This window comes from Amblyomma mixtum, chromosome 9, assembly GCF_055824585.1.
Source record: "Amblyomma mixtum isolate Tamu chromosome 9, ASM5582458v1, whole genome shotgun sequence".
Lineage (NCBI taxonomy): Eukaryota > Metazoa > Arthropoda > Arachnida > Ixodida > Ixodidae > Amblyomma > Amblyomma mixtum.
The window spans coordinates 68,941,359-68,962,860 of NC_143020.1; the positions used below are offsets into that span (position 1 = coordinate 68,941,359).

Genomic DNA, 21,502 nt, shown 5'->3' on the forward strand with positions numbered 1-21,502 from the left:
GGGAGGAAGTGAGAGTGAAGGAAGAAAGAGAAAGAGGGGCCGTAATGATGAAAATGAAACGTATTTTAGGAAAGGAAATTACGCAGTAACAGTCTCACACTCGCTCCTCGCGCATGCGCAGTTGGGGCTCATCGGGGCTCCGCGAAATCGCTCACACCAAGCGTAGTGTTGCTTCCGCAACAAAAGGCTGGCTCCTAGACGTTGATAGCCGTACGTGTCTTGGGGCGCGTCGCTCATCGGCCACTTTTCTTTCCTATAGCTTTCCTACACCGGCTACAGCGCGCCCCGTGTTTTTCGCCAATTTTATTCGCTTTCCCCGCAAGACCAGCGCTTCCCTATTGAAAATATTGAGCGTGAATTCTGCGTGCCTATCTTTGCGTGTTTATTGCCACGCAAAATGCGACGATTGAACGAGGTCGCAGAACGCGAGACATATTTCACATAATTTGCGCAAGCTGAGCAAGCTCGCAAACGCGAGACATCTCTCACGTAAGTGCGCAAGCCACGTAAGGCTCGTACAGCAGGAGACATCCTCGCGTAATATGCGCAAGCCGGGTGAGGCTTCCAGAATGTCCGAGAGCCAAGGGTGAGTCCCAGAATGTTCAAGAGCCGAGTCTGGCTCACAGAGCACTAGACAGTGTCTAATGGAGTTACCATCATGATGCCGATAATACCTTGCATGGCTGCAAGGCTCCTACATCACTGCTCAACACGGTACGCTAATGTACTGCATTAAGGCCTCCTCATCTGTCTGTCACTGCCTCATTCAGCATGCATGTTGTGAGATAACAAGCTTTGCAGAAACGGTGCTTCGTGGGATGGTTCTCATGTGTGTAGCATGCTTGCAAAAGGACATAGATAAGGTCACCTTAACTGGCTTTATTAATGCCACATCCCTCATGATGGGTGCCACACAGTGGCTAAACAATTTCTTCAGTTTCTCCAAGTCCAGCAGGTTGGCGTCTTGATACAGGTTCTCACTATGCAGCACCTGCAAAAAGGTAGGAGTATATGCAAAAAAATTCAGTTAATCTGTTTTCTGGAAATTCCAGAAAAGGGCACAAGTACTTCTTCCATTAATGAACTAATGATGATTTCGAAAAGTTTCAGGTTTGAAATACAGACACTGGAAAACCCGACTCAAGCACGCAGACTGCTCAGCATCAAACCTGCACAAAATCTAATAACCGTGTCACACAGGCATTTTGAAGGCTTTCAAATGGCTATTAACTCAGTGGCACTTGAATACAGCTAAATGGGCATTTCCAATAGCCACTGAGTCCCTAGAACAGTGTGGACATCTATTAAGATTTTGAAGGCTTTTCAGTGGTAGAAATTTGCACTCAGACATGGAGCACTCGCAACTATACACGAAGGAATAAAATCAAAGCAATTTAATCGCTCAAAGAATACTCAACATGAAATGTACAACTTATTTCACTAAAAAAAAAAGAAGGCTAGCCACAAAACACTGCAGCAAGCATATTATCACTGTTGCCAATAGCACAAAAACAATGAATACCACCTTTTCAAAACTGTGTGAGCGCTACAACAGCTTCCCAGCAAAATTATCAACTGTGACAGTGGCGCCACAGCAGCTTGGTGCCAGATGATGAAATATCTCTACGGCGATCAAGTATTCTGTGTAACAGTGGCATAACTCCCGAGTTGAAGTGCAAATCTCGAAGCTCAATCTCCCACCTCAACTGTTATCTTTAAATACATATTTAAATTCATTGGAGCGTGCTGCAGAAGTAGGTGGTCAGATCATTCGAGAGGATACCTGCAAGCTATCTCAGGAGACGAAAGATCTGATGAAGAAACGCCAAAGCATGAGGACGTCTAACTTCAGAGATAGAATAGAACTAGGAGATCTATCGAAGTTATTTATAAGTGCAAGGTAGCCAACATAAGAAAGTTTAACATGGAGAAAACCTAGCATGCTCTAAAGCATGGAGGTAGCCTAAAATCAGTGAAGAGAAAACTAATCACAGGTAAAAACCAGATGTATGCGCTAAAAGACAAAGAGGGCAATGTCATAAGCAATATGGATAAGATAGTTAAAGTAGCCGAAGAGTTCTGCACAAATCTCTACAGTAGTGAATGTAATCAGAATGTTACGGAGAGAGGCAGTAGAGCATAGCAATGGGACATCCCGCCAGTAACGAGGGAGGAAGTAAAGAAAGCCTCAGGAGCAATGCAAAGGGGCAAAGCAGCTGGTGAGGATCAGGTAACAGCAGATTTGTTGAAGGACGGAGGAGAGATTGTGCTAGAGAAACTAGCCACCCTGTACACGCTTGCCTCGTGACCACGAGCGTATCAGGAGCTTGGAAGAATGCGAACATTATTTTAATTCATAAGAAAGAAGATGTCAAGGACTTGAAGATTTACAGACCGATCAGCTTACTATCGATTGCCTACAAGGTATTTACTAAGGTAATCACTAATAGAGTCAGGACAACCTTCGAATTCAATCAACCAAATGATCAGGCAGGCTTTCGTAAAGGATACTCAACAAGAGACCACATTCATGCAATCAATCAGGTGATAGAGAAATGGGCAGAATATAACCAACCCCAATTATAGCCTTCATTGACTACCAGACAGCAATTGACTCGGTGGAACCACAGCTGCCATGCAGGCATTGTGGAATCAGGGTGTAGAAGAGTGTTATGTGAAAATATTGGAAGATATTTATAACGACTGCACAGCCACCATAGTTCTCCATAAGGTCAGCAATAAAATTCCTCTATATTCCGAGTTTTCTAACACCACCATCATTTTTTGGCACCGTGACCATATCATACAAGAATGTGAGACCTACTGCATACCTAAAGAAAATATGTGTGTAAGCCAAGCATCAGCCGTTGTATGCAATAAGAAGTCTAAGTGAAAAAGATTCGATGTAAATTAGAGAAAGCCTTGCCATTTTTGTACTTCTGCTTCTATGACTGCTTGCTGGATTTTTTTCTTTAGTTCGAAGCATTCTTCCATCCCTTATCTCTATACACTATTCCTCTGCCAAATGACTGAGTAACCCAAATAGCAATTCCTAAGTAGGGAGGGGGCCTTCCACAGTGACCACACAGGGGCCTTCAAGTTCTTGCAGCAATCAAAACATCCCTTTGTAACACTGGCCTTGAATGCACCACTATACTTTTGTGGCAGGCCAAATACTTATACAATTTATGTTTTAAAACCACACAGAAATCCACAACTGCCATTATGAAAACAACCTAGGAATGTAACCATAAGCGTACCTGGCCAGCATGATCAGCATGGAAAGGCGCCCAGCTTGTGTGCAGCTCCTAAAATGAAAGCAAATTCACATGATTAATTGCAATTTCCACAGAGACATTCTTGAAAAATCATGTTTTTGCACCACTCAGCCTCAAGCCTGCCTTCTTGCTCCTGCAGCAATGAGGCAAATCTGAGCACAGCTTGGGGTGAGCTGGTGGTATCACATTACGCACCTGACACTACATGCATCAATCCATTTGTATGATTGAATTTCAGAATGGCGAAAAAGACACACACACAGGAAAAAATGGTGGGTGGATGAGATTAAGAAGTTTGTGGGGATACAGTGGCCGCAAGTGGCAAAGGACAGGGTTAATTGGAGAGACATGGGAGAGGCCTTTGCCCTGCAGTGGGTGTAGTCAGGCTGCTGCTGCTGCTGCTGATGATGATGATCACAGCCTGAGCACACCTACAAAGTAAAACTGTGATCTCGACCCAGCAGCACTTTACTGTGTTGAAAGAGAACAGGTACAATTGAATTACTGCATTACCTTGTTATTATAATTAAAAAGTACAGGGCTCTAAGGACTTCCTAATTTACATCGAAACGAATGGGTTACAGTGAACTTTCACGGATTACACTAACAGGCACTGAAAATCCAACACAGCTGCCCAAGAGAATATAGGCAGCCGCGCTAGCCTTCTTTTGCGCTATGCTACCTGATACCAGATTAAAATTCCAGAGCAATTTACTCATACTCTAGCACTGGGATACGTTATGCCCCAGACTGATGCAGCTGTCTTACTAAAGGCAGAGAAGCTTTCAGTGTGGGTCATGTGTGCTGTGGCGTGAACACATGCACAGCATCGCCTGCTACCATTCAAGTCCTCTGTGTACACAAATGCAGGTGCAATAGAAAACCCACATCACAAATTTGGCTAGTCTGGTCGGCCAAGCATGGGCCAGCTGATAGCACGAAGCAGCAGGTGCGACACATACCATCATCATCAGCCTGACTAGGCCCACTGCAGGGCAAAGGACTCACCCATGTCTCCACATTAACCCTGTCCTTTGCTAGGTGTGGCCACCATATCCCCGCAAACTTCTTAATCTCATCCGCCCATCTAACTTCCTGCCGCCCCCTGCTACGCTTGACTTCTCTTGGAATCCACTCCATTACCCTTAAGGACCAGCGGTTATGTTGTCTTCCCATTACAAGCCCCGCACAGGCCCGTTTCTTCCTCTTAATTTCAAGTAGCATGTTATTAACCCGCGTTTGTTCCCTCACCCACTCCGCCCCCTTTTGGTCTCTTAATGTTAGACTTATCATTTTTCTTTCCATAGCTCACTTTGCTGTCCTTATCGTTTGGCACGTGTTTTTTTCTTTGTAATAAGGCATAAAGTATTATACACGGATTACCACATGGCATCCTCCTATGACCGCTAAATAATTTATAATCAAATTTCTTTCTCCTGCTGTATTTGTTTCGGTTTCAACAGCTGAATGATGGCTGTGACGTCAAAGCGAGGTTATTGGTCACGTGAGGCATGAAAAACTGCAATACAATTGGTACTTCTGGCCAAGGGCGTCCGCAGAATTTTTTTCAGGGGGGGGCCCATTGTTTGTTGGCGCCGGAGGGGGGGGGGGGGTATATTCGTAGCGAAAAGGCACTATTTGCGGAGTAAATTTATTTATTTATATATAAATAAAAAATAAGTAAAATACACACATGAAAGAAAATTACAAGCAGCAAATTAAAGCGCGGATTGTAGAGATACATTGGAGTTTATCAACAAAGAAACAATTAAAATTAATAAAAATGCAAAAAGATACTATCAATACTCGAAGTGCTCAGTCTTACTGCATACGGGTTCTCGACTCACCCGAATTGATGACCAGCACACAGCGCAATATGTTCACAAACACGCAACTACAGTCACTCAGTCAGTCTTCCTTGAACAGCAACTGTAGGCGCCTCGGATTATTCTGGGCGAATTGCGTAGTTACACGAGTGATAAATTCATTTCTGTGCTTCATTATACGCTCTCAGTGCAGTCATCATATATATTGATTGGAAAAATGGTTGAACGAGTACGTTGAAAACAAAAGATGACTATATACAACGCAAACTTATTTACAAGATAAATGCACGCTCGCAGCTTCATACACCTCGCTCCATCTTGCTCGCGCATCCGCACAGTCGAGCAACCGCACACACACTGCTCGCCGCTCGTCGTTTTCTCGTCCGCTGTCTTGGTTGTTCTCACCTTCGTTGACAACCCGCCACTAAAAACACCGAAGCACAAACACAGAGGCGCGCACATGTGCAAGGGCTTACTTGCCACAATATCCACGAATGCGCACTTTTGGGGTGTAAGGAACGCCGCGCGACTTCCGAGGGGAAGGGACACCCGCAACTAATTCGGTCGGAAAATTTGTTTTTGTGCTTTTATGGGGTTCAGAGCCCCAAAACGACTCAGGCTATAAGGGACGGAGTAGTACAGAGTTTCGGATAATGTCGACCACCTGGGTCTCTTTACCATGCACTGACACGCACAGTACATGGGCGCTGTTGTGATTTGAGGCCCAGCCAGAGGTGACAGGCGAGCCAGGCAGGCGCCATCGGGCTGCGTTGACCAAAGGCGCTGGTTTTCGGAGAAGACGCAAGGAACGCTGGTGTGGGGGCGCCTCTGGAGACTGCGTCGCCGTGAACAAAAGCAGCTAATCCCCTTTGCCGAAGGTTCTGAAAGCGGCGCTTCTACCGCACTGAGCTCTCCCGTGGATCGGAGGAGACAGCGAGCGGCGGCGGCGCCAACTCGTCGCCCGCTTGCCCCTGAGCAGCCCGACAAAGCGGGGGTGGACACGGCTGATTTGTCCTTCCCCCCTCAAGAATTCATCGGTGGCCGGCGTACGAACGTATCCTGATTCTAGCGAGCGACCTGTGCCCTCTTAGCGCGCGAGCGGCGCGAACTTGATTACTTTTGTATTTTGTAAATAGTGTACAAAGCTCTCCCCTGTCCTTTCTCGCTGTCGCTCCCCTCTATACTTCTCCTCACTATCCTCTCCCTTTCCCTTTCGTTTCCGCCGGCTGCAGCTCGGGTGCTTAAGATATTAGATAGCAATTGCCGCAGCCGGCAACACTCTTTTGCTTCACTTTTTATTTTTTTTTAAATAAACCACTACCACCACCTGTGCCCTGTGCACTGTCTGCCTCCGTGTCGCTATCTCTCTAGAGATCAAAGAAACAGACACCCATCTCAAGACGGCTCGAAACACATGCTCGCCGGTGCCGCTGCATGTCTGCAACAGGTCGTCCTTCAGCAGAGCTGGCGGTGGCGTGGTTTGAAAACGGCGGAACGACGCGCGCCCGGACGCGCCATTTCGCAGATGTGACCAAGCGTCGAGGCGGGGCTGCTTTTACCCTTTTGGCTGAGCGCACCACCGCCCCTGGCGTGCGGCCATCACTCACGGTTCGAGTGAGTGATTTTCCAGGGGGGTGCAGCCGCCCCCCCTTGCCCCCCCCTCCGGACGCCCATGCTTCTGGCTCTTAAGGAATGCTGGCGTCAGCGCTGTAGCAAATTAAAATGACGAAGCAGCGATTATAAGTGCAGTTTTCCCACGCCTCACATGACCTATAACCTCTCTTTGATGTCATAGCCATAGTCAAATTGTTCACCGAAACAGGATGGCAGAAAAAGTTGATTATAAATTATTTAGCGGTCTCACGCGAATACCAGATGGTGATTCATGCATAGTAGTGTCTTCCGCACCATTATAGAGAAGAAAACATGCCACCAAGATTAGGTGTCTATACTCTTTTAAGCTGAACTCTCTTCATTAGCCTCCAAGTTTCTGTCCCAAAAGTGAGAAACATGCAGGCTAAAGAAAAGATTTCAGCTTAAGTACCAAAGTGGCTCTAATTACACGATGAAGCGGAAAAACTCTTGACACTTGAACAGAGAACAAATAGGAATTCCAACAAAATTTTAGATTCTTGTAAGGCTATCAAGCATTTCTGAATATTGTAAACTGCACTTTCACACATACAGTACGCATGTATGCCAAGCTCACATTCAGTAGCTCTGTTTACCGGCTGTAATTATCACGGTCTGAGCTCAGTTACAGATTTAAAACCAGCCAAAAGATGCAACACAGGAAAAGAGAAGAAAACAGGTTGGACTATCAATTGAATTTTTTGTGAAGGAAAAGAAGGCTCGCATGAAGATGCGCCACACATGACCCACACCAGCGAAAGGCAGGACAACAAATAACTGTCACTGATATACAAGCACGTCATCTAAAAGAGAAAATTCTTTCCGTTGAAGATTGACTAATGGCTTCGCTACTCATACAACCGTTGCCTTGGAGATATGCATAAAATGCCTTACAGATTTGTTTACCACTTCTATACACCACTGAAGTGTCACAGAAATCAGGCGTACACACTGATGGGTCATCTTATGATTTACACTCACGACATTGGCACTGTAGTGCCAGATTAGAAGCTGCCTTCCCCCTAACAAGTTAGTGCTCACTCAGGAACACATTAAAGACACCTGCACATATCCCTGAAGTAGTTTCTTGCACAAGCTAGCGGAATGTGATAAACCACTTCCTGCAAGTCCTGAACCTAGTTTTATGGGATACCATACTGCTATCCCGGTTTTAACAGCAGCGCAAAGGCCATCAACACAATGATTGGCGCAAAAATTACATTTAAAAATTTTCCCGCCACTCGATTTGAACTCATGAAGTCTACACAAAGGACTCCATGATAACCGTTCTGAGGTGAATGGCAGTTCAGCCTAGCCTCTGGAATCTGTGCCAAAAAAAAACCGGAGTCAGCGCATCGCAATTTACTTCCGAAATCAGCCGGTGCTGATGAAAATTGTATGTTTTGCTTTCTCTGGCTTATAAAGCTCCACTTTCAGAAAAAGTGTCGTCTTTGTGGTTAGGATGCAGAACTTCATCATCACAGGTCAACTTCAGCTTGCCATCAGTGTCCCTTTAATGCCTCAAAGTTGAACAATAGCTCCATTCATAGAGGAGGGCTGTGCATAAATTTCGACCACCAAAGATTCTTTAACATGCACTGACATTGCATAACACACGAGCAAATATGCATTTCGCCTTGTCGAAACGAAGCCACCACAATTCAATCCCGCGTCTTTGGGCTCAGTAGCCGAACACCAATGCAGTAGGCCACAGCAGCAGGTGAAAAACAAAAGAGAGCCCTTAATAGGCAACCTAACTTGCGAAAATCAACATAACGAGGGGTCACACAAGTAGCAGTGGACTAGGAAAATAAAAGCTACTTGTGTCGGAAGATGTCTTCAGTGCTTACCTCAAAAGCCTGCTTGCTTGCTGGGCATCCTAGCACCAAGTGAAAGGCTGGCACAGCCATACTGGAGAGCTTGGAAGAGGCATTGCTGGTAAAGCTATGTGGAGATTGCTGCAAGGTAAAAAGACACATTTAAGAGCAGCACAGTGCAAAAAATGGACTAGAATCAAGCATGTAAGGCAAAGTGCAAGGCACAAAAAGGAGCCGGTCGCAGAATGGAACACAACTGTTTAACCACATTTCGAAGTGGGCCAGGCAACAAGAAATTCATAACCACGGCAGTCATTCACAAGCTAGCCTCAGACGAGACATCACTTGCATATCGATATCCAGCATCGTTTCTACAATACATGCCACCATTCAAAAGAACAGACCACAGCAGAACGATATTTTCAGTAGAAGGCTGGTTTGCTTCAAATTCTGCATGCGTCCCTCAATTTGAAATCTGGCATGATTAGCACTGATTTCACATTCTCACAGGTATGATGAATTAATAGTGCCAATTGCAGAAAAACCACACTTTTTCCTTTAACATCAAATAAGGTATTGGAGAGGTACCTCAGCATATTTAAGTCAAAGTCAGATTTATTTGCGCCATTGGTTATAATCATGAAACAATCAAGTTTATTCTTCGTACCTATTAAAGGCTCAATTACCCTTAAATTTCACTGCAACTTCGGGATTTAGGGCAAATGGAGCTAGGGCACCTGTGTGCATTTTGCAGTTGTTTGTACCATTTCAGCTCCGAGCCAAAGTATGAAAAAGCGAATGCCAAAATAGAAGCGGAAAACTTCAGAGCAATTTGTTTTTATCTCACCGTTCTGCTATTCAAGGCTCGACTATAAGTACGAACGCAGCTGGATCATATGCAGCTTCGTACCTTAAATACACAATTTATAAAAGTACAAGTGAAATACAAGTGAAAGAGGAGGAAGCTCAATCCTAACGCATACAGCTGAATCGCAGTCTACGTAGTTAAACTGCTCGAGCGCTGTTACTTCAATTACAGCGTAACATGCGGCGAGAATGTAAAGCCCGGGCCGAAGAACTATTGGTGGGCACATATTCCATTCTCGGCGAGAGATGAATGGCAGTACGGCGGCAGTACGGCGCCGATATCGTGCACCCCGCGATCGGATCAGCTGTGCATATTTGCATGGCATACTGACCATGACCGTGTGACCACTGACACTACACGCGCATTCATGCCCGTGTGCCGCCAGCAAACAACCTTTCAGCGCTGCGTGCTGCCGCGATAGGCACTGCGTCTTCGCGTCTCTGTACTAGCTGTGTTGACGTGGCCAGTTGTGCGCAAAGGCTTTGAAATAATGAACAGGTTCGAAGAAAATTAACTTACCCCCAAGATGCGAGATGTCACCCGGGTAGTGGTCTCCCACCAGCTGCTGCGCCATGGAGGAAATGAGCCCCACCGTCAGCATAGCGTTTCCAGTGAAGGCGCGCAAAGGACGACGCGCTATCCGTCGAGCCCGCTGAGCCCGCTATAAACACAGGTTTACTCAGCACCTTACCACGTTTTCGTACATCGCACCAGCGAATTTCACTGCTGTCGGCACATCACATATCGGAAGAGTGACAAATGCTCATTCCAGCGATGGTTCATGCCCTCGGCACCACAAAGGACCACGACAAACGTAGTAACGCTGACCGCCATGCTGTCCCTCCCCAGCAGGGTTGCCAGGTCCTAATCTCAAAAAATAGCCAAGAAAATGATAAAAGTAGCCAAAAAGTAGCCAATCTACGGCCACGGTCTCAAAAGTAGCCAGAATTGGCGCCAAGACACCAAAAAACGTCACCAGAGGCAGGAAATTTACAGTTTAAAGACAGAGGGCAACCTATGGGGCAACAGGGCTTGTAAATAACTTGGAAGCATAAGAGGTATTCATGACATGACTTGAAAAGTGACCAGAATAAATCATTTTCTCTTCGGCAGAGCAAATACTTTGTGTTCTTTTGACGCAGTCATAGTTATTAATGCATGAGCATTAGAGGGGACATGTCGCGATTTCGTGATGGGTAAACAAAGTGAAGCCCTACGTGAAGCCCTTGTGAGTCCTACGTGAAGGCGTACATGGAACTCTAGGAGTGAAGCACTGCCTACCAGATTATGAGTACTCTCCCCACCATGGCTTGTGGAAGTTAAATTACTGGTTGGTTGAGACTGGTTGCTTGGGAAGAGCAACCTGGGCACAAGCCCCACCAATGGCAGCACCTGCCATCGCAGGGCAGTAGCGTATTGTTTAACCACTGCACCACGGCGCCAGGAGTGGTAGGACTCTCAGCGATCAGTAAATGTAGATAATGACCAATTCCACATATCTGGGCATTAACCCATTAATGCTATCTTGTCATGCCCTTAAGACGGAGCTCAAGTCTGATTAAGTCGCCGATCTTTGTCTGAAGCCTGCTTGACGTGTAAAACCGAGCCTCGAACCGAAACCGAAGTGAAAACCGAAGTGCCTGCACAACTAATTCGCATTTGGCCTAACCCCGCTAAATTGTTTCCCATTTGTCGATAACAAGGCAGGTACAACAGGATAATGGTGTTCGTAAATAGCACTTCAGAAGTAGCCAAAAAGTAGCCAAGTAGCCAAGCTCAAATTTTTGTCGCCAAGAGCTCTCAAATGTAGCCAATTTGGCGCAAAGTAGCCAAACCTGGCAACCCTGCTCCCCAGACGCTGCGTTCGTTGGCTAGCGCTTCGGCCAGTTCCGGCTTCCTTCGGCCCGTTTAGAAAGGCATCGCCTCCAGGCATTCCTCCAGGTCGTCTCTTTCGGGCTCTATGCTTTTGGGCAGTGCGATAGCAAAGGACTAAAACCAAATGAAACTTTCGTTACAAAAATAATTAAGTTCTTGTGCACATATTAGCATTAAAAACTTGAGAAATTTGTGACGCATGGACGCATTAATATGCGTGTCGGTACATTCGTGCGTGCGTGCGTGCGTGAGTGGGCATGGTCTAGCGCGTCAAATCCAAAGCCTATCCGACATGCTGCATGGTTTCTGAGATCACCGCCGTGAGCTTCGCTTGTTTTCTTGTGCTGCTGCTGGGCGTTCTTGCGCGCCGCTGTTACTGTGCTGGAATCGCAAAAGAAGAAGGATTACCGGTGTGTGCTGCCGGTGGGCGCGCTCTCATCCAAGAGTGGTAGCAGCTCCCAATTAAGCGATCCGTCGGGGCATATGTGTTATGGATGTCTGGTCGACAACGATAATGAGGTCAGCAGTGCGGTGCCGTCGTTTGATGAGTCGCACCTTTCGGCCTATTGCACTGCTAACTTCGTTGCAAAAATGCCTGGCTCATAAGCAGCGACAGTGGCCATTGTTTCTGTGGTGTGTTTCGATTACAAGACGGCGCCCTTCTACAGTGTGGCTTCCTTGGAAACTTATTCGGCGGTGTGCCTGCAACGCCTATCGCTGTCAGCTCAAACTGACCGCCTGCGAGCGCCGCCCTCTTTTGCGATGTGAACGGTGACGGGACACTTACTGCCTGTGGCCGGAGCTTATAGCAAAAGCGAAGAGTGTTTTGTGTGAAGGTTTGACGAAGTGCGTGTGTCAGCTAGACCCTTAGCAAGTCATACGAGATGCGACATGCAAAAGTGGTCCACCAGTCGCTTCAGCAGAAAGGAGTGCGGATGTTTTTTACGTTACTTCAATCGAGAACTGCCCATGCAAATATTTCAACTCGTCTCTTTCCTAAACAGCATAGTAAAGAAGCTAAAGCAACAAAACTGCTGTTTCCATGCTGTATATTGATTCCGCACTCGTGCTAGAGGTGGGAAATATGTAGCAGTTATTGGCGGAGTTACAGCCTATGAAGCACGTGCAGCTTCATGTAATTGCAGGTTAGGATATGCGCCTTACATGGTATTGACTTTGTAACCAGACATAGCCATCTGTCAACTAAAAGAAATGTTCTTGCTATAGGATTCTGCAGCATTATGTATGCTTCTGGACACTGAATACCGGGTGCATCACCTCTCTTGAAAGCACTCAGATTTGTGTACTTATCAGTACGTTTGAGATGAGAAAATTTTATCAGCTTCTTTCCTTTATTTTATAATTAGCTACACAGCATGTCGCAAAAAAAAAATGTTTTAAGGAAAAGTATTTCAGTTTAGAGTAGAACAGTTCAACAAAGTTGTTTTGGGCATTCTGGTAACTTCAAGATGGTATCTGATGGTTGCATACAGACGCGCAAGTCAAACCTCAAAGGGCATCAAACTTAACAGTACCGCTGAGCTTATCCTTTCGTGCTTTTTATGTGTGTGTAGATCACCTGGGGAAGTTCAGTATTGGATGTTGGATTTCATAGTTCTGCTACAACTTTTATCTTCCTTTCTACACATGAAACATGACTGAACTTGATTACATTCCCCAAGCAAATACCTGACGCCTTACAAGCGTTCCTTACTGTGCACAGTTGTCCCAGTGCATTATATCCACTCATGTGCAGCACACTGTTGTGTTGCTCTTGGTCTCCGAATGTGCTCTCAGCAATATGATGGAATCATAGTCCATCCAGATGGTCTTTGTGGTAGTGCAAATTTCAAAACAGATTGAAGAAGAATGAAGAGTGTGATACTTCCTCATGCATCATGCAATGCTGGTGCTAATCAGGCAACATGTGTGGTATATATACTTCGCACATTTGAGATTCATTGGATTTGTTCTGGAGCCATACTGGGAATTAATTAATCGATCTGTGATTTGTCACTGAAATTGAAAGAGGGCACTAATTTCTGAACTTTTGACACCAACTGTGAATTCAAAACTGTCTTTTCGTGTAGGCTTACATGGCCTTTTTACGTGTATGTAAATTTATGCTAATGACTTTGGAAATTGCTTTGGAAATGGTTTTGGAAATTGCCTCGTAACATTCCTGTTACAGCTCACAATTCGCTTTCTGCACGTCATGTTTGATTGAACCTGATTATATCCCCAAGCTTGTTTGTTGCACCTAACAAACAGTGTTGCCCTTTCAGAGTTATTCCATTGATTGACTCCTTTCGAGTGCAAGCAACAAATGGTTGTGTTGCTTCTGATTTCGAAATATGGCTGTCTGCATGACGGGCAACAACATAAGTGCTCTGGATGGCTTTCATCATGCATCTATAAGATATCTGTAACTTTCAGAATTGGTTAAAGGAAGAACTGAAGGATGCTGTAAGAGTCATTAGCTGCTTGTTTTTTACATTATTTTACAATGAACTTGCAATGTTGACAAGTTCTTGCTCAGTGTGCATGTTGTCATGTACAGGTCCCTGCAGTATCGAAGGGAACCATTTTGCACTAAAAGATAATTTTTTGGTTATTTGTTTGCTGAAGTTGAAAATGATTAATGGGTACTTACGCCAAGACGAAAATTATAAAACAGCAAAACGTGAGCTTATTGCTCATTATTGAGAAGTAATCATTAACTGAATGCTCGAACTTTGTTTGCTTTCACCCTAAATGGGCCTTTACAGTCTCGACAAGTTGCTACTAAGCAAGCAAACGCACACATGGCCACACGCAGCCTCACTGAGCTTGCTCAGTATGCACATAAGCACGCACAGCTTCGCAAGCCCCTCTCAGCACGCAGATGTCCACGTACAGAGAGTTCTCCTCGAGAGTCCACGATTTTTTACATGCAAAGAGTGTGCGTGAACGTCTATCAGCTCACAGTACGCGCATATGTACACACAGGACGCACAGAATGCGTACAGGTAACGCACAATTTCTGCGCATTCGTGTGCAAAATGAACGTGATCGTACAAAAATCACTGTTCTCGTGCAAACTCACGCAGAGTTTTTTCAATAGGGTTGCCACGTGCCGAAGAGGGCAAGGTGCCAGCACGTGCTGCACAGATCAGTGGGACATTCGCAGGACGACGCCGTCACCACCTCCGGCGACCACCACGTCGAGAAAAACTGGCTGGTTTAGCTCTGGTTAAACCAGGGGCGACGCGAGAACTGGAGTGATTCCCTCTCCCCCCCCCCTCCACTCGACATGGCGCATGCACACAGCTGTTGGAGCTCGGTTTCTCGCCACCAGCAGCTGCTCCGCACCACGTGACCAACCCACGTGACCAACGGCGTCGCCACGGAGCTCAAGGGGAGCCACGCTGAAGGCTCGAAGAGCTGGCGTAGTGTAGCTCTCGCTACGAAACAACAAATTGCAGCTGGCTACTAGCCGTGCCGATAAATGGCGGCACGGGACTTTTGTTCTGGTATAGCGTTCCAAACTACAGTTCTAGAGTTCGCGGGCATTACGTAATGCCGGCAACTCACGCGGCGCTGTTGCCTAGCTTATCAAACGACGCTACGCTTGCGCCTTGCGGGTTGCAAGGCGAAACTTTGGCTACTCCGCGCCGAGCGATTGCTTCGCCTGCCACGGGACCCCAAAGATGCTGGTATTGACGCATGTGCCGCTCCGACGAAAGCGCAACACGCAGCACCAGGTGGCGAAAGCTTCGCCAAGGTTCGTTTAGATCAGCCGCCATGTTCTCTGTTCTGGCGCAAAGGGCACGCGCGGCGAGCCAACGTCGGGAGCTAAAAGTATTTCATACTTAATAAACGGTTGGAATTGCGTTTTGAAGATAATCTGCACCGCAAGGGAAGAAAATCCTCCGCAGTAGAGAAATCAACGCGAGCTTAGGAATGGCGCATTCTTTTACTCCGCATGAAACAGGGATACTCTCATGTTCTTTACCACCTTTATTCTTTACCACATAGTGTATTGTTGCCAAGAAGGGTAGAAATAGCTCTTGTTTAACTTCAGATTACCGGCACACAGTTGTCAAAAATATAAATTTTCATGCAGATTTTGCTAAGAAAGCCTTTTTGGATAGCAGCGCTATGCACACCAACATTGATTCAACTGATGCAGATCAAATTGTGCTCTAGCCCCATCAAACCTCTCTTCTGTCAAGCACCATTTATGGAAGTAACTTCCATTTTACACAAAGCTGCTCGTCTTCCACGTAACCGTCGTTAATGAGGTCATTGAGATTAAGCGACGGAGAGAAACCAGTGGGTGGGTTGCTTGACGATGTTGGTCTTTTGTAGTTGGCACGACAGCGAGTAGTTTTCACCTCGCACATGCGTTCTTCGCCTTGTTTGGGATGCATCACGCTCATCCTGATCTTGTGCTCGAATGGCCACTGAACAATGTCGTCCATGTCGCCCTTGTTTAGGCGGGTCCACGGAGAAAGTGTCACCTCTTCACTGTTTTTTCTCAGCTGGACTCCAGGTGTTATGCAGTAGCCAAGCAAATACACCTTCTCGTGCTCGTACACAGCGTATCCATCCTCGAGAGCTTTCTTTTGAAGGGTTGTCACATCTTTTACAAAAAACACGCACTGTGAAATGCTCAATTCTGAATGTCTCAAAATGAGTTTGATGTGACCAATAGCCACCTCAGCGTTTTCGTTCCCTCTAGTGTTGCCTGTTTCGACAGCGGTTGCAACCTTCAAAAATTGGTCTCGCATTTCATTCGCCAAAAGAGCCAGTTCATCTTTCATTGCCTTCTCCAGTCTCCTAACGCTTCCAGAAAGGTTTGCTGCATCGACGCTTGCGGACAAGAACTCGATTTGCTTGTTGGACGCGTTGATTTCACACATGACCTGGGCCAAACTTTCATTGCTTTGCTTGGTTCCATCCGCTAGTTCTTGTCTCAGGGTTTCTTTTGAACTGTTTATGCCATGAGAGATTTCGTTGAGTCGATCGCCGTGTGCCCTGATGCCACCGACGATTTCACCCAGGAATTCCTTCATCTCGCTCGCCTGTTTTTCTAGTCCTGCCCGGAAAACTGTTAGAAATGCCTGTTCGTTCTTCGATCTGGTCTCTTGTTCGGAATCTGGTACCAGAGCCGTCACCGAGTCGCAGAATCCTGATCTCAGGTGCGCGATTACACCGCTACACAGAATTGTGGCACAGCACTTGGGACATCGAACGGTGTGGTGTCCGCATTCACGCTGGAAATGCTGGGCGATCCCTGAAGCAGCCGTCACGTGCTTGCACCCACTCTCTTGGTTCCAACACTTCACCTGAAAACATAAAGCACTTTATATGCAGAGTCATAGTTATGCTTTAAAAGGCAACTGAACAGGTTTTAGAATCCTACGAGTTTAAACGAGCCGAGTGTGTGCACTTGCAGGTAAAGCATGCGAAATCTTTTCACTAGCATTTCAAATGCTGACGTAATTGCCGACTAAAGCGGGGTCGGCTTTCGGGCTTTTGTGCAGTGCAAAGCGACAGGAAGAACGCCGCAATGATGACGTCACTTACGGTGGGGATAAGCTTCCAGTTAAGAAGTGGTTATTTAATAAGAAAACGAATGGCGTCGAAGGGGAAGCTTACGAAGCGTTGTTTGGCGACACCGAAAGACGCACGGCCGCATGCAGACGAAGGCAGCGGACATCTGAAATTTCGGCAACAATGACGTCACCACGAGTTTTCCCGCACTCCTCCAGCGTAGTGAGGGGAAACCTCAACATCGTCGCAGTTTTAATCGGTGATTACGTCACCATTTTGAACGCTAGCGCAAAACTATTTTGCATGCTTTACCTAAAGCTTCATAGATTAGAATTCTAGAGTAGCCTCGAATTCTCAAAAAATCATTACACCTTTCATTTATGGAACTACTCCTGGACAGTTTCCTTTGTAAACAAACATTAATGCAGAAACGAAAAAAAAAGCGTTCATATTCGGAAACCCTGGCGAAGATAACCAGTTTTCTGTACCCCGGCGCCTTACCTCACACTGATAATTTCACGTCATTCACAAGAAACGGGTACGTGCCGGTGCAGTGGATGCTATGTCAAACCGCTATCGCGATGTGCTAAGTGCATAGAAAATGTTGGCTTAACGCAAACATTTTCAAAAAGAAAACAGTGTGCGGTTGATCGCCATTACTAAAGAGTGCTTCGGCCAACGTTACTAGACTAGGTTCTAGTAACGTTCGCTTCGGTCTTATGGAAATTGAAAAGCACTGCCATTTTTCATTCATACTTGAAAGAGTTACTTTAATGTTTCTGTTAATGCTTTTTTTTTTCATGACTCTGCTCAGTACATCGAACGAGCCGTATTGAGCAAAATGTAACGCGACAGCCGACTGTGCGCGCGGGACATATGAAAAATAAAAAGCACTCGGGTACTATGTAATACTTTTACAGGCGCGCATGAGCGAAAAACAATGGGCAAGGTAAGCGGTAGTGTAACCGCAAAAAATAAAATTAAATTAACTTAGTTAAACCAGGTATATGCGCGCAATCCTGTCTTTAGGATGGTATCGAAACGATTTGAGCAAAGGTCCTAGCAGATGCACCGCCACTAGAGTGGTGCATGCGTCAATAACAGTCTTCGGTGCGTGGCCTCCGCGATCAAGCGCTGCCGGAGCTGATCGCGAAGGTAACTTTCGTAGTCTCGTAGTGCGCGAAGCCAGCACAGGGCGCGAAAGAAGCCCCAAAGAGGAGCACGCACAGACCTGCGTGGTGGCACAAGCTGAGCAAGGCCATAACGCCGCGTGAGCTGCCATCCCACGTTAAAGATCCCCAGGTGGTCGAAATTATACCGCAGACCTCCACTACGGCATCTCTTTCTCTCTTTCTTTCACTCCCAACTTCCTCCCTTCCCTTACGGCGTGGTTCAGGTGTCCACCGAGATATGCGAGACAGATACTGCGCCATTTCCTTTCCTCGGAAACTAATTTTCAATCAATTTTCAATCTCGAGCTGCGGACTAGCCGTGAAAACCTTCATGCGCGCAGCGATTCCGCACCTCGCGCTCGCTATCGCAGCCGCGAGGGTCATCGACACCGTTAGCCGATACAATCGGTTCTATGATTTCGCTACCCCCCGAGGGGCTGCACCTCGGAAACGTAGGGCTCAGTAACAGGGAGTGCAACTAATATTCCCAAGGCGCGTGGCCTGAGAAACAAAATAAACCGAACATGGCGCAGCAGATGGCATGCCGCTGTCATATATATGAGCCATGCGGAGGACACTTGTACTTGCGGAGGGCACTTGCGGAGGATCCAGTTGTACTTTGTCTTTACTTTAGGCCTCCGTATCGATAAAAGTTTTTCACCGCCGCCGCCGAGCGAGACGCCGATAGGGGGCGCAAGCAGACCGAGGAACGGCGGACGACGAAGTGCTCGCAGCGGCAACAGCGGCGACTGCGCGCAAAGGGCGAACCTTCGACTTCGAGAAGTCCCGTCTCGGGCGAGTTTCGGGCTAGGAGGGCCGCGCTGGTGCGAGAGCGTATTAAACGTCAGCACGAAGCAGCAGGCACTCAACACAGAATGTATTGAGGCCAAAACATCACTGCTCTCTGGGAACCCATTTCCGGCTCTTAAAGACGTGAAACGACAATAGTTGTTACGACTTCCCAGCCCCCGTCCTCACCAGGGATTTTGTTGTCATGCCAAGGTACTGTCGCGATCACAATATTGCGGGACGCGGGAAAGCGTGGCCATGGAGGAAGTTTTCCTTCCTCCATGAGCGTGGCGAAACTGCATTCCGCGCCACCTAACGTCGCACTCCCGCTCGTTCTTTCCTCGCAAGCATCTCTTTACCCTTACTCCTACGGTTCGCACGGCGGACGTAGATCGGAACCGGCGCCAGGTGCCGCTTAAATATCCGGCTAGCGTTGGCTCCAGACGCTGAGAAGGGCGAAACAGATAGTTGCCGCTTTTCGCGAAGCAGCCACTTGCGTAAAGGGGAAGGGGCCCGCAGTGGCGTGTTCTTTGTTTTGCTGCGTTCACACTATGAGTGACACTTCCCCAAAACGGTGACTTCTGAAGCTTCCATCCCCCCCCCCCCCCCCCCCTTTATCAACTACAACCAGTAAGCAACGCCGAGGCCAAGTTCACGGGGCATTAGCTTCGCAGAGTGCAGGACACGCGTGACACACCTGAGGGAATTGTTGCCGAATATTGTTATATTTTTCCTCTTTCTGTTTCACGTAATCGCATTTTTCGCGGAAGGCTTGGTATACCAACGCTGCTCGCATTCATAAGCAGTTGGTCATCCCGGCATTCGGAGGCGTGTGGCCCGTTCGTTCAGCGCTTGACCGTTGAAAATTGGTGGTCACGCCTGCGAGGAGGCCGATAATAAACAGAAAACATAAGTGTACGCTCCCTCTTCTTTACCAAGAGTCGCTGCGCCGCGAAAGGCAACCCGCGATCTGCTTCACCTATCAGCGGCTTAGGGAGATGCTTGCCAGATACCGATGCGGCGCCTGGCGCCGGTTGTTAGCTACGTACGGCGCGCGTAAGGTAGGAGTGACGGCACAGAGATGCCTGCAAGGGGCGAAATAGCGCCGATGAGCCGTTAGGTGGCGCAGAACGCAGTTAGGTGGCGCAGAACGCTTTCCCACGTCCCGCAATATTATGATCGCGACAGTACATTACGCGATCAATGACAGAATATTTTCTCGGTAAAACCTCTACGGAGTTGCCTTTGCATAGCAGTGGTTGACTTGTTTTAAACTGAAATAGCCTGCCCTCTTTCCCGGCACTGGCTGCTCACATTCATCATCATCATCGTCAGCCTGACTACGCCCACTGCAGGCCATGTCTCCCCAATTAACCCTGTCCTTCGCCAGTTGCGGCCACCGTATCCCCGCAAACTTCTTAATCTCATCCGCCCACCTAACTCTCTGCCGCCCCCTGCTACGCTTGCCTTCTCTTGGAATCCACTCCGTGACCCTTAAGGACCATCGGTTATTTTGCCTTTGCATTACATGCTCTGCCCAAGCCCATTTCTTCCTCTTGGTTTCAACTAGGATGTCAGTAACTCGCGTTTGTTCCCTCACCCACTCCGCCCGCTTCCATTCTGTTAACGTCCTATTCACATTACTAATTCCTTGTTTCTGTGATATTTTTATTGTGCATTGCAAGCGTTCTCTACCATGCAGTCAGTTTTGAGCAATCTTTTCCTCTATGAGAAAACGAGTTGCCCGTGCCGCTGAGAGACACCTCGATACCCTTGCATGTAATCTAAATGTGAGAAGTAAGGCCCCCACGGCATAGGCACTTCATTTTCGATATGCTACGATACCAACGATGTCTACTCCGCACGTAGTAAGGGTATCCATGTAACGGTGTAATATCAATACAAAAACGCCCACTTCCGCCCTTGCTTACCTGTCTTTTGAGCAGCTCCTCGACTGAGAATTCCCTCCATTCGATGTCCTCGTCCTCGCACTCGTAGCCGTCGAAAGGACAGATGTGTAGGCTTTCTTTGGCACACTGTTCGTAGCAGCAGTTGCAAAGTGTGTGCCCGCACAGGAGTAACGCGGATTTCGGGCGCACCAAACCGCACCCACCGCACACCCTGTTCGGCGGAAGAGGCTTCACAAAGCGCAGGGGCCTCCAGTCGAGCTCCGCTGAAAATCCTACCAGCGTGTACTGCATGCTTCCAAGCACCGTTCGCGGCAACCTGCAACTGAAAGAATCCCACGACAAGCGGGCCCCTCGCAAGGCTCGCTCTTATCTTTGCAACCCGCCGCTTGTTGTCAAGGCGACAGTCGCGGACGTATCTCCTCCATCTCGGTCTGCGCGTGACGCGGCGTTACAAATTGATCTGTGAATTACCAGTTCGGCCGGTGCTATACCGCTTTGTATCCTGTTTCCTTTCGTAATACTTCATGCCCGTTTTCAAAGCGCAATTCTAGATTGTAGGTACAGTATGAAGCCAGCCACAGTAAAATGTTGACAGTCTCTCTGCTTCTGTCGGTATTTGCGCCGAGAGGTATTTAATGGCAACGCTAGTAGCTGTGTACTTGTACCCATTAAAGGAAGTTCAGTGAACACGGCATTGAGTTTTTTTTTTCATCGTGTGCATCGGTAATCACAAAAACAGTACATTTTGCTGGGCTAGTTGGTGTGACATTGTGTTCAGGAAAGTAAAAACAGCGCTA

The 21,502-nt window shown here is 47.2% G+C and overlaps 1 protein-coding gene across 1 annotated transcript; it reads right to left on the bottom strand.

Annotated features, from left to right (window-relative positions):
* Window positions 1-864: 864 nt before the first annotated feature.
* LOC149329557 (TNF receptor-associated factor 6-like) lies at window positions 865-21,498 on the bottom strand. Its single transcript, XM_089560298.1, has 5 exons — window positions 20,727-21,498; window positions 9,941-16,626; window positions 8,587-8,694; window positions 3,261-3,308; window positions 865-991 (listed from the first exon to the last, which is right to left on the bottom strand). The coding sequence occupies exons 1-2, from the start codon at window positions 20,994-20,996 to the stop codon at window positions 15,517-15,519; spliced, it is 1,380 nt and encodes a 459-aa protein (XP_089416424.1). The 5' UTR covers window positions 20,997-21,498; the 3' UTR covers window positions 865-991; window positions 3,261-3,308; window positions 8,587-8,694; window positions 9,941-15,516.
* Between the last annotated feature and the right edge of the window lie 4 nt (window positions 21,499-21,502).

What these genes read in the sequence shown, in the direction of transcription:
- LOC149329557 (XM_089560298.1), bottom strand. Translation starts at nt 20,996, where the DNA reads ATGCAGTACACGCTGGTAGGATTTTCAGCGGAGCTCGACTGGAGGCCC. An exon ending in AGGAGCTGCTCAAAAGACAG is followed by an intron (nt 16,627 to 20,726) that starts GTAAGCAAGGGC and finishes TTATGTTTTCAG; the next exon opens with GTGAAGTGTTGGAACCAAGA.